We start from the raw sequence: 14929 nt of genomic DNA, 5'->3' as shown, positions 1-14929 counted from the left end.
CCAGACTACCACCTCTCTTTATGAATGTTTACTGTACATGTTGATCACCTGACTACCACCTCTCTTTATGAATGTTTAATGTACGTTTTGTAATGTTTTTTTGATGGTCTTGTTTTGTGTTTCTTCTCACTTCTGTATATTGTTTTTTTCCCCACTTGCTTTGACAATGTAAACACATGCTTTAAACGCAAATAAAGCCTTTGGAATTGAATTGAGAAGGGGAAGAGAAGGGGTGAGCGACGGATAAAGGGAGCAAAAAGAAAATGGACGAGGAAGAGAGACATACTTTTCCCATTATAAAATCCAACATTCTGTTGAATTCTCTCATGTCACTCAGTCCTTCAGATCACCCTATTGTCATTCAGGTCCTTGCTGACCGACAGATGGACTGGCCAATAGCAGGGTGTGGGTGGAATCTGGCAGACGGAGGAGCTCCGGGACAACAGCAGTAGTTAGTGTCTCGTGTCTGGATCAGCAGCGGAGAGCTACGGACGCACTTTCTGAAATATATTATCTTGTTATTTATAACGAAACACTGCATAAACTACTGTTGAATAGTTTATGTCTTAGTTTTAACGTTCAGAAATAGTGACGAGGCTTGGATATTAGGGCAGCGTTTGAAAAGAAAAGAAAGAAAGAATGAACGAACGAAAGAGGGGAAAAGACTGACCGCTGGATTTAATTTCTAACTGGAATGCTGTTGTTGATAGAGAGAGAACGGGCGGTGTGTGTGTGTGTGTGTGAAAGAGTGTGTGTTTGCGAGGTAAGTGTGTAGAGGGGCTATGCCTCGTCTCTTTGGTCTCTGGTCCTGGATCGTGTGAATTCCCCGGGCTCCAATTACTAAACTACCCGGCAGACAGCAGCCTCAGCCCGGCCACAGAGAGGGGAACACTACCTCATTTTGTCTCTTTCTGCTCTCCCCCATACCCCTCTCTCCGGGCTCAGAGGAAATGAGGACACAGTGGATAGCGGAGGAACGAGGAGGAGTTTCAGGTGGGATTATAAACTTGTTTTGACTTTTGCTCCGATCCTGGGGACTTCAGCGTTTTTGGCGGTAGGTTAAATAATTAACGCTAACCTTAAAAAAAAAAATACAAAAAACTACGGATAAAAGAGGGAATATGTCCGGTTGTTGATGATGACTGCTGATCTCGCGGGGACCGAGTTCACTGGTTTTCGTGACTGATGTGGGTCGCGCGGCGGGCCGACACTGGACCTAGCTGACACCCCACCGGGACAGAGATTCTGATCGGTGATCAATAATCCAGGAGAGTAACTGGAGTACCTGCCGGTATGGAGCGGCGAGGGGGCTGCTGGAGCACCGTGACCGTGTTGTGGCTCGTGCTGACCGGGCTGGTTCTATCACCTTGTATGGCAGAGGAAGGTACGTGAAGAAGTTTTAACTTTTTATTTATTTTTATATCTGTAAAACTATTATTTGATCAGGTGCAATAGTTTTAGTGCCATGTGTTATTGTGAATCTCTCTCTTCACACTTACTTACATATACATATATTCTGAGACATTGGCTAATTAGGGTAGTTCGTTTCATTTACATTTGAGGACCAACATAAAAATAAAAAAAACGTTTTTAGTTTTTTTTGACTCAATTCCAAAGCTTCACATGTAGACAGTCTGTGATCAGGGAGAAACCGTGAAGTAGGATTTATGTTTAACCTTTACATGTTGTCTGTCTGTCTGTCTGTCTGTCTGTCTGTCTGTCTGTCCAGATGTTGATTACTGTGAAACTGATTGAGGTTTCAGACAAACAGGCAGACCGACAGCTATAAAAGACAATAGGCATAATACCCAAGGTGTGTGTGTGTGTGTGTGTGTGTGTGTGTGTGTGTGTGTGTGTGTGTGTGTGTGTGTGTGTGTGTGTGTGTGTGTGTGTGTGTGTGTGTGTGGCCTGTAAAAGCACAAGAAAGGGGATTTCGACCCCCACCGTCTCCGTTCTGAAATAATTTCTGTTGTTAGAAACGTATCAGATCAGCTGCAACATTATTTAGTTACACATAATCTGATCTTTGAGAAATTAAGCTAATTGATTGCACCCATATTGGCCAGTAGTATGGAGCTGCGGCTCTGAGTATTGTTTCTTCGTTCTATGTATTCTCAGTGAGAATTCATTAATAATATTACCAGGAACAGCACCACCTAGTGGTCAGAACCGGGTAATATCAGGATGTAGGATGGGACGGAAAACCCAACAACTTCAATGACTAATTTCTCTGAACAGGGGACAGAAAACATTACATAGGATGAAGAAACAATACTCCAGGCAGCATCTCCATACTACTGGTCAGACACAGAGAACTGATACTGTATACCGGTTGTTGAGGTGGGGGGGTCCGTGGGTGGCTGTATACCGGTTGTTGGGGTGGGGGGGTCCGTGGGTGGCTGTGTTACCGGTTGTTGAGGTGGGGGGTCCGTGGGTGGCTGTGTTACCGGTTGTTGAGGTGGGGGGTCCGTGGGTGGCTGTGTTACCGGTTGTTGAGGTGGGGGGTCCGTGGGTGGCTGTGTTACCGGTTGTTGAGGTGGGGGGGTCCGTGGGTGGCTGTGTTACCGGTTGTTGAGGTGGGGGGGTCCGTGGGTGGCTGTATACTGGTTGTTGAGGTGGGGGTCCGTGGGTGGCTATATACTGGTTGTTGAGGTGGGGGGTCCGTGGGTGGCTATATACTGGTTGTTGAGGTGGGGGGGTCCGTGGGTGGCTGTATACTGGTTGTTGAGGTGGGGGGGTCCGTGGGTGGCTATATACTGGTTGTTGAGGTGGGGGGTCCGTGGGTGGCTGTATACTGGTTGTTGAGGTGGGGGGGTCCGTGGGTGGCTGTATACTGGTTGTTGAGGTGGGGGGTCCGTGGGTGGCTATATACTGGTTGTTGAGGTGGGGGGGTCCGTGGGTGGCTGTATACTGGTTGTTGAGGTGGGGGGTCCGTGGGTGGCTATATACTGGTTGTTGAGGTGGGGGGGTCCGTGGGTGGCTGTATACTGGTTGTTGAGGTGGGGGGTCCGTGGGTGGCTATATACTGGTTGTTGAGGTGGGGGGTCCGTGGGTGGCTGTATACTGGTTGTTGAGGTGGGGGGTCCGTGGGTGGCTGTATACTGGTTGTTGAGGTGGGGGGTCCGTGGGTGGCTGTATACTGGTTGTTGAGGTGGTGGGTCCGTGGGTGGCTGTATACTGGTTGTTGAGGTGGGGGGTCCGTGGGTGGCTGTATACTGGTTGTTGAGGTGGGGGGTCCGTGGGTGGCTATATACTGGTTGTTGAGGTGGGGGGTCCGTGGGTGGCTATATACTGGTTGTTGAGGTGGGGGGTCCGTGGGTGGCTATATACTGGTTGTTGGGGTGGGGGGTTCGTGGGTGGCTGTATACTGGTTGTTGAGGTGGGGGGTCCGTGGGTGGCTGTATACTGGTTGTTGAGGTGGGGGGTCCGTGGGTGGCTATATACTGGTTGTTGAGGTGGGGGGTCCGTGGGTGGCTATATACTGGTTGTTGAGGTGGGGGGTCCGTGGGTGGCTGTATACTGGTTGTTGAGGTGGGGGGGTCCGTGGGTGGCTATATACTGGTTGTTGGGGTGGGGGGGTCCGTGGGTGGCTATATACTGGTTGTTGAGGTGGGGGGGTCTGTGGGTGGCTATATACTGGTTGTTGGGGTGGGGGGTCCGTGGGTGGCTATATACTGGTTGTTGAGGTGGGGGGGTCTGTGGGTGGCTATATACTGGTTGTTGAGGTGGGGGGGGGGGGTGGCTGTATACTGGTTGTTGAGGTGGGGTGGGGGGGGGGGGTGGCTGTATACTGGTTGTTGAGGTGGGGGGGGGGGGGGGGGGGGTGGCTGTATACTGGTTGTTGAGGTGGGGGGGCCGTGGGTGGCTGTATACCGGTTGTCGGGGTGGGATTGGGGTGAGGGGGGGTGGGGGGGGGGTGCGTGGGTGGCTATAGACTGGTTGTTGGGGTGGGATTGGAGTGAGGGGGGGGGGGTGCGTGGGTGGCTATAGACTGGTTGTTGGGGTGGGATTGGAGTGAGGGGGGGGGGGGGGGGGGGGGGGTGCGTGGGTGGCTATAGACTGGTTGTTGGGGTGGGATTGGAGTGAGGGGGGGGGGGGGGGGTGCGTGGGTGGCTATAGACTGGTTGTTGGGGTGGGATTGGAGTGAGGGGGGGGGGGGGGGGGGGTCCGTGGGTGGCTGTATACTGGTTGTTGAGGTGGGGGGGTCTGTGGGTGGCTATATACTGGTTGTTGAGGTGGGGGGGTCCGTGGGTGGCTGTATACTGGTTGTTGAGGTGGGGGGGTCTGTGGGTGGCTATATACTGGTTGTTGAGGTGGGGGGGGTCCGTGGGTGGCTGTATACTGGTTGTTGAGGTGGGGGGGTCCGTGGGTGGCTATATACTGGCTGTTGAGGTGGGATTGGCGTGAGGTGGGGGGGTCTGACCACCACCAATCCATTTCTTTGGATTCCTCACATGTTATTCATTGTTAGAGAACGTTTGGTCCAAATCATATGTTAGGTACTGTAATTATTGAATATTATGTGAATCCTATAAATTATAATTACCAATTTGGGTGCAATCAGTTAGTTTAATTTCTCAGAGATCAAAATTATTATTCAACAAAATGTTTCAAGAATGCTAATCTTATCTGTTTCTAATAACAGAAACGATTTCAGAATAATCTGAGATGGTGGGTGTCACACACACACACACACACACACACACACACACACACACACACACACACACACACACACACACACACACACACACACACACACACACACACACACACACACACACACACACACACACACACACACACACACACACACACACACACACACACACAGAGACACAGAGACACACAGAGACACACAGACAGACATTGGCCAGCACGTCTGGTGTGTGTGTTTGTGTGTGTCTGAACTTTAGAGGGGATCTTGCTGTGTGGTCTTCACGACAACCGTGAAATCTCTTCCTCCCTCTCTGTCCCTCTCCTCTTCCTCCCTCTCTGTCCCGCTCCTCTTCCCCCCTCTCTGTCCCTCTCCTCTGCGTCCCTCTCTGTCCCTCTCCTCTTCCCCCCTCTCTGTCCCTCTCCTCTTCCCCCCTCTCTCCCCAGCTCATTCCTCGTCCCCCCTCTCTGTCCCTCTCCTCTTCCCCCCTCTCTGTCCCTCTCCTCTTCCTCCCTCTCTGTCCCTCTCCTCTTCCCCCCTCTCTGTCCCTCTCCTCTTCCCCCCTCTCTCCCCAGCTCATTCCTCGTCCCCCTCTCTGTCCCTCTCCTCTTCCCCCCTCTCTGTCCCTCTCCTCTTCCTCCCTCTCTGTCCCTCTCCTCTTCCCCCCTCTCTGTCCCTCTCCTCTTCCCCCCTCTCTGTCCCTCTCCTCTTCCTCCCTCTCTGTCCCTCTCCTCTTCCCCCCTCTCTGTCCCTCTCCTCTTCCTCCCTCTCTGTCCCTCTCCTCTTCCTCCCTCTCTGTCCCTCTCCTCTTCCCCCCTCTCTGTCCCTCTCCTCTTCCCCCCTCTCTGTCCCTCTCCTCTTCCCCCCTCTCTGTCCCTCTCCTCTTCCTCCCTCTCTGTCCCTCTCCTCTTCCTCCCTCTCTGTCCCTCTCCTCTTCCCCCCTCTCTGTCCCTCTCCTCTTCCTCCCTCTCTGTCCCTCTCCTCTTCCTCCCTCTCTGTCCCTCTCCTCTTCCTCCCTCTCTGTCCCTCTCCTCTTCCTCCCTCTCTGTCCCTCTCCTCGTCCTCCCTCTCTGTCCCTCTCCTCTTCATCCCTCTCTGTCCCTCTCCTCTTCCCCCCTCTCTGTCCCTCTCCTCTTCCTCCCTCTCTGTCCCTCTCCTCTTCATCCCTCTCTGTCCCTCTCCTCTTCCCCCCTCTCTGTCCCTCTCCTCTTCCTCCCTCTCTGTCCCTCTCCTCGTCCCCCCTCTCTGTCCCTCTCCTCTTCCCCCCTCTCTGTCCCTCTCCTCTTCCTCCCTCTCTGTCCCTCTCCTCTTCCTCCCTCTCTGTCCCTCTCCTCTTCCCCCCTCTCTGTCCCTCTCCTCTTCCCCCCTCTCTGTCCCTCTCCTCTTCCCCCCTCTCTGTCCCTCTCCTCTTCCTCCCTCTCTGTCCCTCTCCTCTTCCCCCCTCTCTGTCCCTCTCCTCTTCCTCCCTCTCTGTCCCGCTCCTCTTCCCCCCTCTCTGTCCCTCTCCTCTTCCTCCCTCTCTGTCCCTCTCCTCTTCCCCCCTCTCTGTCCCTCTCCTCGTCCCCCCTCTCTGTCCCTCTCCTCGTCCCCCCTCTCTGTCCCTCTCCTCTTCCTCCCTCTCTGTCCCTCTCCTCTTCATCCCTCTCTGTCCCTCTCCTCTTCCCCCCTCTCTGTCCCTCTCCTCTTCCTCCCTCTCTGTCCCTCTCCTCTTCCTCCCTCTCTGTCCCTCTCCTCTTCATCCCTCTCTGTCCCTCTCCTCTTCATCCCTCTCTGTCCCTCTCCTCTTCCCCCCTCTCTGTCCCGCTCCTCTTCCCCCCTCTCTGTCCCTCTCCTCTTCCTCCCATGAATCTATGATAAATTCAGTCTTTCTTTTTCATCTGAACTGAGTGTCCCTGGTTGCTCTGCCATCTTACACACACACACACACACACACACACACACACACACACACACACACACACACACACACACACACACACACACACACACACACACACACACACACACACACACACACACACACACACACACACACACACACACACACACACACACACCCACACACACACAGAAACACACACACACACACACACACACAAACACACACACACACACACACACACAAAAGCTGACAATTACGGGCTACAGGAACCCCTGGTGTGTTTGTGTATGTAGATGGCAGAGTGACCAGGACAGAGAGCCAAGAGCAGCATGTTAACAATGCGTATTTGTATTACTCATTGGAAAGGACAAAGGACACCGCTCGCTCACCATTAAAACATCTTCCTTTTATTAAGCAAGTTTAAAAGATTGAAGTTTCGCCTTCAAATGGCCTTCTTCAATGCTCTGCCATTTTTAATTCATGCCCCCTCCATCCTTGACTTTTCCTAAATATGTCTATGTAGAATCTTAATATCACAAACAGAATTAGTGTTATAATCAGTTTTAAGAGAACATGTCATTTCCTCCCTGCTTCTCATTCATCGCCAGTAAGTCACTGGCAGTCAGCCTTCGCAGCTGATGATGGCCCATCCAAACTACAGCTAACTACACCCAAACTATGTCAAACTACACCCAAACTACACCTAAACTATGTCAAACTGTATCTAAACTACACCTAAACTACACCTAAACTACACCTAAACTATATTCAAACTACATCCAAACTACACCTAAACTATATTCAAACTACATCCAAACTACACCTAAACTATATCCAAACTACACCTAAACTACACCTAAACTATATCCAAACTACACCTAAACTACACCTAAACTATATCCAAACTACACCTAAACTATATCCAAACTGCACCTAAACTACACCTAAACTATATCCAAACTACACCTAAACTACATCTAAACTATATTCAAACTATATCCAAACTACATCTAACCTACACCTAAACTAAATCCAAACTACACCTAAACTATATTCAAACTACATCCAAACTACACCTAAACTATATTCAAACTACACCTAAACTATTTTCAAACTACACCTAAACTATATCCAAACTGAACCTAAACTATATTCAAACTACACCTAAACTATATCCAAACTACACCTAAACTATTTTCAAACTACACCTAAACTATATCCAAACTACACCTAAACTATATCCAAACTACACCTAAACTATATCCAAACTACACCTAAACTATATCCAAACTGCATCTAAACTACACCCAAACTACACCTAAACTATATCCAAACTGCATCTAAACTACACCCAAACTACATCTAAACTATATCCAAACTGCATCTAAACTACACCTAAACTATATCCAAACGACACCTAAACTATATCCAAACTACACCTAAACTATATGCAAACTACACCTAAACTACACCTAAACTATATGCAAACTACACCTAAACTACACCTAAACTATATCCAAACTGCATCTAAACTACACCCAAACTATATCCAAATTATATCCAAACTACATCCAAACTACACCTAAACTATATCCAAACTACACCTAAACTACACCTAAACTATATGCAAACTACACCTAAACTACACCTAAACTATATTCAAACTATATCCAAACTACACCTAAACTACACCTAAACTATATGCAAACTACACCTAAACTACACCTAAACTATATCCAAACTACACCTAAACTACACCTAAACTATATGCAAACTACACCTAAACTATATCCAAACTACACCTAAACTACACCTAAACTATATGCAAACTACACCTAAACTACACCTAAACTATATCCAAACTACACCTAAACTACACCTAAACTATATCCAAACTACACCTAAACTACACCTAAACTATATCCAAACTACACCTAAACTACACCTAAACTATATGCAAACTATATCCAAACTACACCTAAACTATATTCAAACTACACCTAAACTACACCTAAACTATATCCAAACTACACCTAAACTATATCCAAACTACATCCAAACTACACCTAAACTATATTCAAACTACACCTAAACTACACCTAAACTATATCCAAACTACACCTAAACTATATCCAAACTACACCTAAACTATATCCAAACTACATCCAAACTACACCTAAACTATATTCAAACTACACCTAAACTACTCCTAAACTATATTCAAACTACACCTAAACTACACCTAAACTATATCCAAACTACATCCAAACTACACCTAAACTATATCCAAACTACACCTGAACTATATCCAAACTACACCTAAACTATATCCAAACTACACCTAAACTATATTCAAACTACATCTAAACTATATTCAAACTACACCTAAACTATATCCAAACTACACCTAAACTACACCTAAACTATATCCAAACTACACCTAAACTACACCTAAACTATATCCAAACTACATCCAAACTACACCTAAACTACATACAAGTACACCAATGTGTCATTATGGGGTATTGAGTCATTATGGGGTATTGAGTCATTATGGGGTATTGTGTCATTTTGGGGTATTGGGTCATTATGGGGTATTGAATCATTATGGAGTATTGAGTCATTACGGGGTATTGTGTCATTATGGGGTATTGAGTCATTATGGGGTATTGTGTCATTATGGGTTATTGTGTCATTATGGGGTATTGTGTCATTATGGGGGTATTGAGTCATTATGGGGTATTGAGTCATTATGGGGTATTGAGTCATTATGGGGTATTGTGTCATTATGGGGTATTGAGTCATTATGGGGTATTGTGTCATTATGGGGTATTGAGTCATTATGGGGTATTGTTTCATTATGTGGTATTGTGTCATTATGGAGTATTGAGTCATTATGGGGTATTGTATCATTATGGGGTATTGAGACATTATGGGGTATTGAGTCATTATGGGGTATTGAGTCATTATGGGGTATTGAGTCATTATGGAGTATTGAGTCAGTATGGGGTATTGAGTCATTATGGGGGTATTGAGTCATTATGGGGTATAGAGTCATTATGGGGTATTGAGTCATTATGGGGTATTGAGTCATTATGGGGTATTGTGTCATTATGGGGTATTGTGTCATTATGGGGTATTGTGTCATTATGGGGTATTGTGTCATTATGGGGTATTGAGTGATTATGGGGTATTGAGGCATTATGGGGTATTGTGTCATTATGGGGTATTGAGTCATTATGGGGTATTGAGTCATTATGGGGTATTGTGCCATTATGGGGTATTGTGCCATTATGGGGTATTGAGCCATTATGGGGTATTGAGTCATTATGGGGTATTGAGTCATTATGGAGTATTGTATCATTATGGGGTATTGAGTCATTATGGGATATTGTGTCATTATGGGGTATTGTGTCATTATGGGGGTATTGAGTCATTATGAGGTATTGTGTCATTATGGGGTATTGAGTCATTATGGGGTATTGGGTCATTATGGGGTATTGGGTCATTATGGGGTATTGTGTCATTATGGGGTAGTGTGTCATTATGGGGTATTGAGTCATTATGGGGTATTGAGTCATTATGGGGTATTGTGTCATTATGGGGTATTGAGTCATTATGGGGTATTGTGTCATTATGGGGTATTGAGTCATTATGGGGTATTGAGTCATTATGGGGTATTGTTTCATTATGTGGTATTGTGTCATTATGGAGTATTGAGTCATTATGGGGTATTGTATCATTATGGGGTATTGAGACATTATGGGGTATTGAGTCATTATGGGGTATTGAGTCATTATGGGGTATTGAGTCATTATGGAGTATTGAGTCAGTATGGGGTATTGAGTGATTATGGGGGTATTGAGTCATTATGGGGTATAGAGTCATTATGGGGTATTGAGTCATTATGGGGTATTGAGTCATTATGGGGTATTGTGTCATTATGGGGTATTGTGTCATTATGGGGTATTGTGTCATTATGGGGTATTGTGTCATTATGGGGTATTGAGTGATTATGGGGTATTGAGGCATTATGGGGTATTGAGGCATTATGGGGTATTGTGTCATTATGGGGTATTGAGTCATTATGGGGTATTGAGTCATTATGGGGTATTGAGTCATTATGGGGTATTGTGCCATTATGGGGTATTGTGCTATTATGGGGTATTGAGCCATTATGGGGTATTGAGTCATTATGGGGTATTGAGTCATTATGGAGTATTGTATCATTATGGGGTATTGAGTCATTATGGGAAATTGAGTCATTATGGGGTATTGTGTCATTATGGGGGTATTGAGTCATTATGAGGTATTGTGTCATTATGGGGTATTGAGTCATTATGGGGTATTGGGTCATTATGGGGTATTGAGTCATTATGGGGTATTGTGTCATTATGGGGTAGTGTGTCATTATGGGGTATTGAGGCATTATGGGGTATTGTGTCATTATGGGGTATTGTGTCATTATGGGGTATTGTGTCATTATGGTGTATTGTGTCATTATGGGGTATTGAGTGATTATGGGGTATTGAGGCATTATGGGGTATTGAGGCATTATAGGGTATTGTGTCATTATGGGGTATTGAGTCATTATGGGGTATTGAGTCATTATGGGGTATTGTGCCATTATGGGGTATTGTGCCATTATGGGGTATTGAGCCATTATGGGGTATTGCGTCATTATGGGGTATTGAGTCATTATGGAGTATTGTATCATTATGGGGTATTGAGTCATTATGGGATATTGTGTCATTATGGGGTATTGTGTCATTATGGGGTATTGTGTCATTATGGGGGTATTGTGTCATTATGAGGTATTGTGTCATTATGGGGTATTGAGTCATTATGGGGTATTGGGTCATTATGGGGTATTGAGTCATTATGGGGTATTGTGTCATTATGGGGTAGTGTGTCATTATGGGGTATTGAGTCATTATGGGGGTATTGAGTCATTATGGGGGTATTGAGTCATTATGGGGTATTGAGTCATTATGGGGTATTGAGGCATTATGGGGTATTGAGGCATTATGGGGTATTGAGTCATTATGGGGTATTGTGTCATTATGGGATATTGTGTCATTATGGGGTATTGAGTCATTATGGGGGTATTGAGTCATTATGGGGGTATTGAGTCATTATGAGGGTATTGAGTCATTATGGGGTATTGAGTCATTATGGGGTATTGAGGCATTATGGGGTATTGAGGCATTATGGGGTATTGAGGCATTATGGGGTATTGAGTCATTATGGGGTATTGTGTCATTATGGGGTATTGTATCATTACGGGATATTGAGTCATTATGGTGTATTGAGCCATTATGGGGTATTGAGGCATTATGGGGTATTTTGTCATTATGGGGTATTGAGCCATTATGGGGTATTTTGTCATTATGGGGTATTGTGTCATTATGGGGTATTGTATCATTACGGGATATTGAGTCATTATGGTGTATTGAGCCATTATGGGGTATTGAGGCATTATGGGGTATTTTGTCATTATGGGGTATTGAGCCATTATGGGGTATTTTGTCATTATGGGGTATTGTGTGTAGATTGATTGGGGGGGGGGGCAGGAGGGGTAACAATTTTATCCATTTTAGAATTACTCTGTAACGTAACAAACAAAAAAATTCAAGGGGTCTGAATTCTTTCCGAATGCCCTGTGTATATATATTCACTCACTGTATAAACCCCTTCCTCCTTCATTCTCTCATCCTCACGACATCACCACCCTTCCCTCTCTTCCTCATCCTTTCTTCCCTTCTTCATCCCCTCCTCCCTCCCTTCTTCCTCCCCTCCTCCCTCCCTTCTTCCTCCCCTCCTCCCTCACTTCTTCCTCCCCTCCTCCCTCCTTCTTCCTCCCTCCCTTCTTCCACCCCTCCTCCCTCCTTCCACCCCTCCTCCCTCCTTCCACCCCTCCTCCCTCCTTCTTCCTCCCCTCCTCCCTCCCTTCTTCCTCCCCTCCTCCCTCCTTCTTCCTCCCCTCCTCCCTCCCTTCTTCCTCCCCTCCTCCCTCCTTCTTCCTCCCCTCCTCCCTCCTTCTTCCTCCCCTCCTCCCCCTTCCTCCTCTTCTGAGTGTTGATGCCATCAGTGCTGTTGTTAAATGTGTGTTGTGTAAACATATGAGTGACTGTGTCTCTCGTGGTTTAAACAGCAGAAAGCAGTCGTCTGATGTTAGGAAGTTTTCTGTGGTTTTCCTAATCCCTTTCTGACTCCCTCAAGATGAATTCCATATTTTGGAAGCTTTATAAAGCATGTAGAAACATCTAAGAAGCATGTATAAACTTCTTCTACTGTCTTCTTCCACTGTCTTCTTCCACTGTCTTCCACTGTCTTTTTCCACTGTCTTCTTCTACTGTCTTCTTCTACTGTCTTCTTCTACTGTCTTCTTCCACTGTCTTCTTCCACTGTCTTCTTCCACTGTCTTCTTCTACTGTCTTCTTCCACAGTCTTCTTCTACTGTCTTCATCCACTGTCTTCTTCCACAGTCTTCTTCTACTGTCTTCTACTGTCTTCTTCCACTGTCTTCTACTGTCTTCTTCTACAATCTTCTTCTACTGTCTTCTTCCACTGTCTTCTTCCACTGTCTTCTTCTACTGTCTTCTTCTACTGTCTTCTTCCACGGTCTTCTTCTACTGTCTTCTACTGTCTTCTTCCACTGTCTTCTTCCACTGTCTTCTTCCACTGTCTTCTTCTACTGTCTTCTTCCACTGTCTTCTTCCACTGTCTTCTTCCACTGTCTTCTTCCACGGTCTTCTTCTACTGTCTTCTTCTACTGTCTTCTTCTACTGTCTTCTTCCACTGTCTTCTTCCACTGTCTTCTTCCACTGTCTTCTTCCACTGTCTTCTTCTACTGTCTTCTTCCAGTCTTCTTCTACTGTCTTCTTCCACTGTCTTCTTCTACTGTCTTCTTCTACTGTCTTCTTCCACTGTCTTCTTCTACTGTCTTCTTCTACTGTCTTCTACTGTCTTCTTCCACTGTCTTCTTCTACTGTCTTCTACTGTCTTCTTCCACTGTCTTCTTCCACTGTCTTCTTCCACTGTCTTCTTCTACTGTCTTCTTCTACTGTCTTCTTCCACTGTCTTCTTCCACTGTCTTCTTCTACTGTCTTCTTCCACTGTCTTCTTCCACTGTCTTCTACTGTCTTCTTCTACTGTCTTCTTCTACTGTCTTCTTCCACTGTCTTCTTCCACTGTCTTCTTCTACTGTCTTCTTCCACTGTCTTCTTCCACTGTCCTTCATGCTCTCTCAACTACATCTCCCTCTTTCCTTCCTTTTCTCACTACTCCCCCTCCCCTCTCCCCCTCTCCTCTCCTCTCCCCCCCACACCATCTCCTCCTCTCCTCACCCCCTTTCCTCGTCTCCTCTCCCACCCCCTCTCCTCTCCTTTCCTCATCTCCACTCCTCTCCCCCTCTCCTCTCTTCTTCTCTTCTCCCCCTTTCCTTTCAACTCTTCTCAGTCTCTTTTAAAGCAGGGATTAGTTTTATCAGACATACTCACATTAAGAGCTTGTGTGTGTGTGTGTGTGTGTGTGTGTGTGTGTGTGTGTGTGTGTGTGTGTGTGTGTGTGTGTGTGTGTGTGTGTGTGTGTGTGTGTGTGTGTGTGTGTGTGTGTGTTTGTGAGTGTGTGAGTGTGTGTGTGTGTGGTATTGGTAGGTCAAGGATCTTGTTAAGTGTGTGAACCTGAGGAATTCACGTCAGTTATGCTCTCTCGGTCTCTCAGTTCAATTCAAGGGGCTTTATTGACATGGGAAATATATGTTAACATTGCCAAAGCAAGTGAAGTAGATAATATACAAAAGTGAAATAAACAATAAAAATGAACAGTAAACATTACACTCACACAAGTTTCATAAGAATAAAGACATTACAAATGTCATATTATGTGCATATACAGTGTTGTAACGATGTACAAATAGTTCAAGTACAAAAGGGAAAATAAATAAATACAGGTTGTATTTACAATGGTGTTTGTTCTTCACTGGTTGCCCTTTTCTTGTGGCAACAGGTCACACATCTTGCTGCTGTGATGTCACACTGTGGTATTTTACCCAGTAGATATGGGAGTTTATCAAAATGGAGTTTTGTTTTTTGAATTCTTTGTGGATCTGTGTAATCTGAGGGAAATATGTGTCTCTAATATGGTCATACATTGGGCAGGAGGTTAGGAAGTGCAGCTCAGTTTCCACCTCATTTTGTGGGCAGTGAGCACATAGCCTGTCTTCTCTTGAGAGCCATCTCTGCCTACGGCGGCCTTTCTCAATAGCAAGGCTATGCTCACTGAGTCTGTACATAGTCAAAGCTTTCCTTAAGTTTGGGTCAGTCACAGTGGTCAGGTATTCTGCCACTGTATACTCTCTGTTTAGGGAGAAATAGCATTCTAGTTTG

The 14929-nt window shown here is 45.9% G+C and overlaps 1 protein-coding gene across 1 annotated transcript in view; it reads left to right on the top strand.

Moving 5' to 3' along the window:
* Positions 1-438: 438 nt before the first annotated feature.
* LOC129835629 (ephrin type-B receptor 4b-like) overlaps positions 439-14929 on the top strand; it is a gene marked incomplete at its 3' end in the record, with an annotated part of 54491 nt that continues 40000 nt past the window's right edge. The window contains 1 exon segment of the mRNA XM_055901339.1: positions 439-1384. Within this exon segment, the coding sequence (XP_055757314.1) occupies positions 1294-1384 (91 nt within the window).

Source organism: Salvelinus fontinalis, chromosome 36, assembly GCF_029448725.1.
Source record: "Salvelinus fontinalis isolate EN_2023a chromosome 36, ASM2944872v1, whole genome shotgun sequence".
Classification (NCBI taxonomy): Eukaryota; Metazoa; Chordata; class Actinopteri; order Salmoniformes; family Salmonidae; genus Salvelinus; species Salvelinus fontinalis.
Note: the sequence above shows the minus strand (reverse complement) of the source record. Positions and strands in the feature narration are given on the sequence as shown.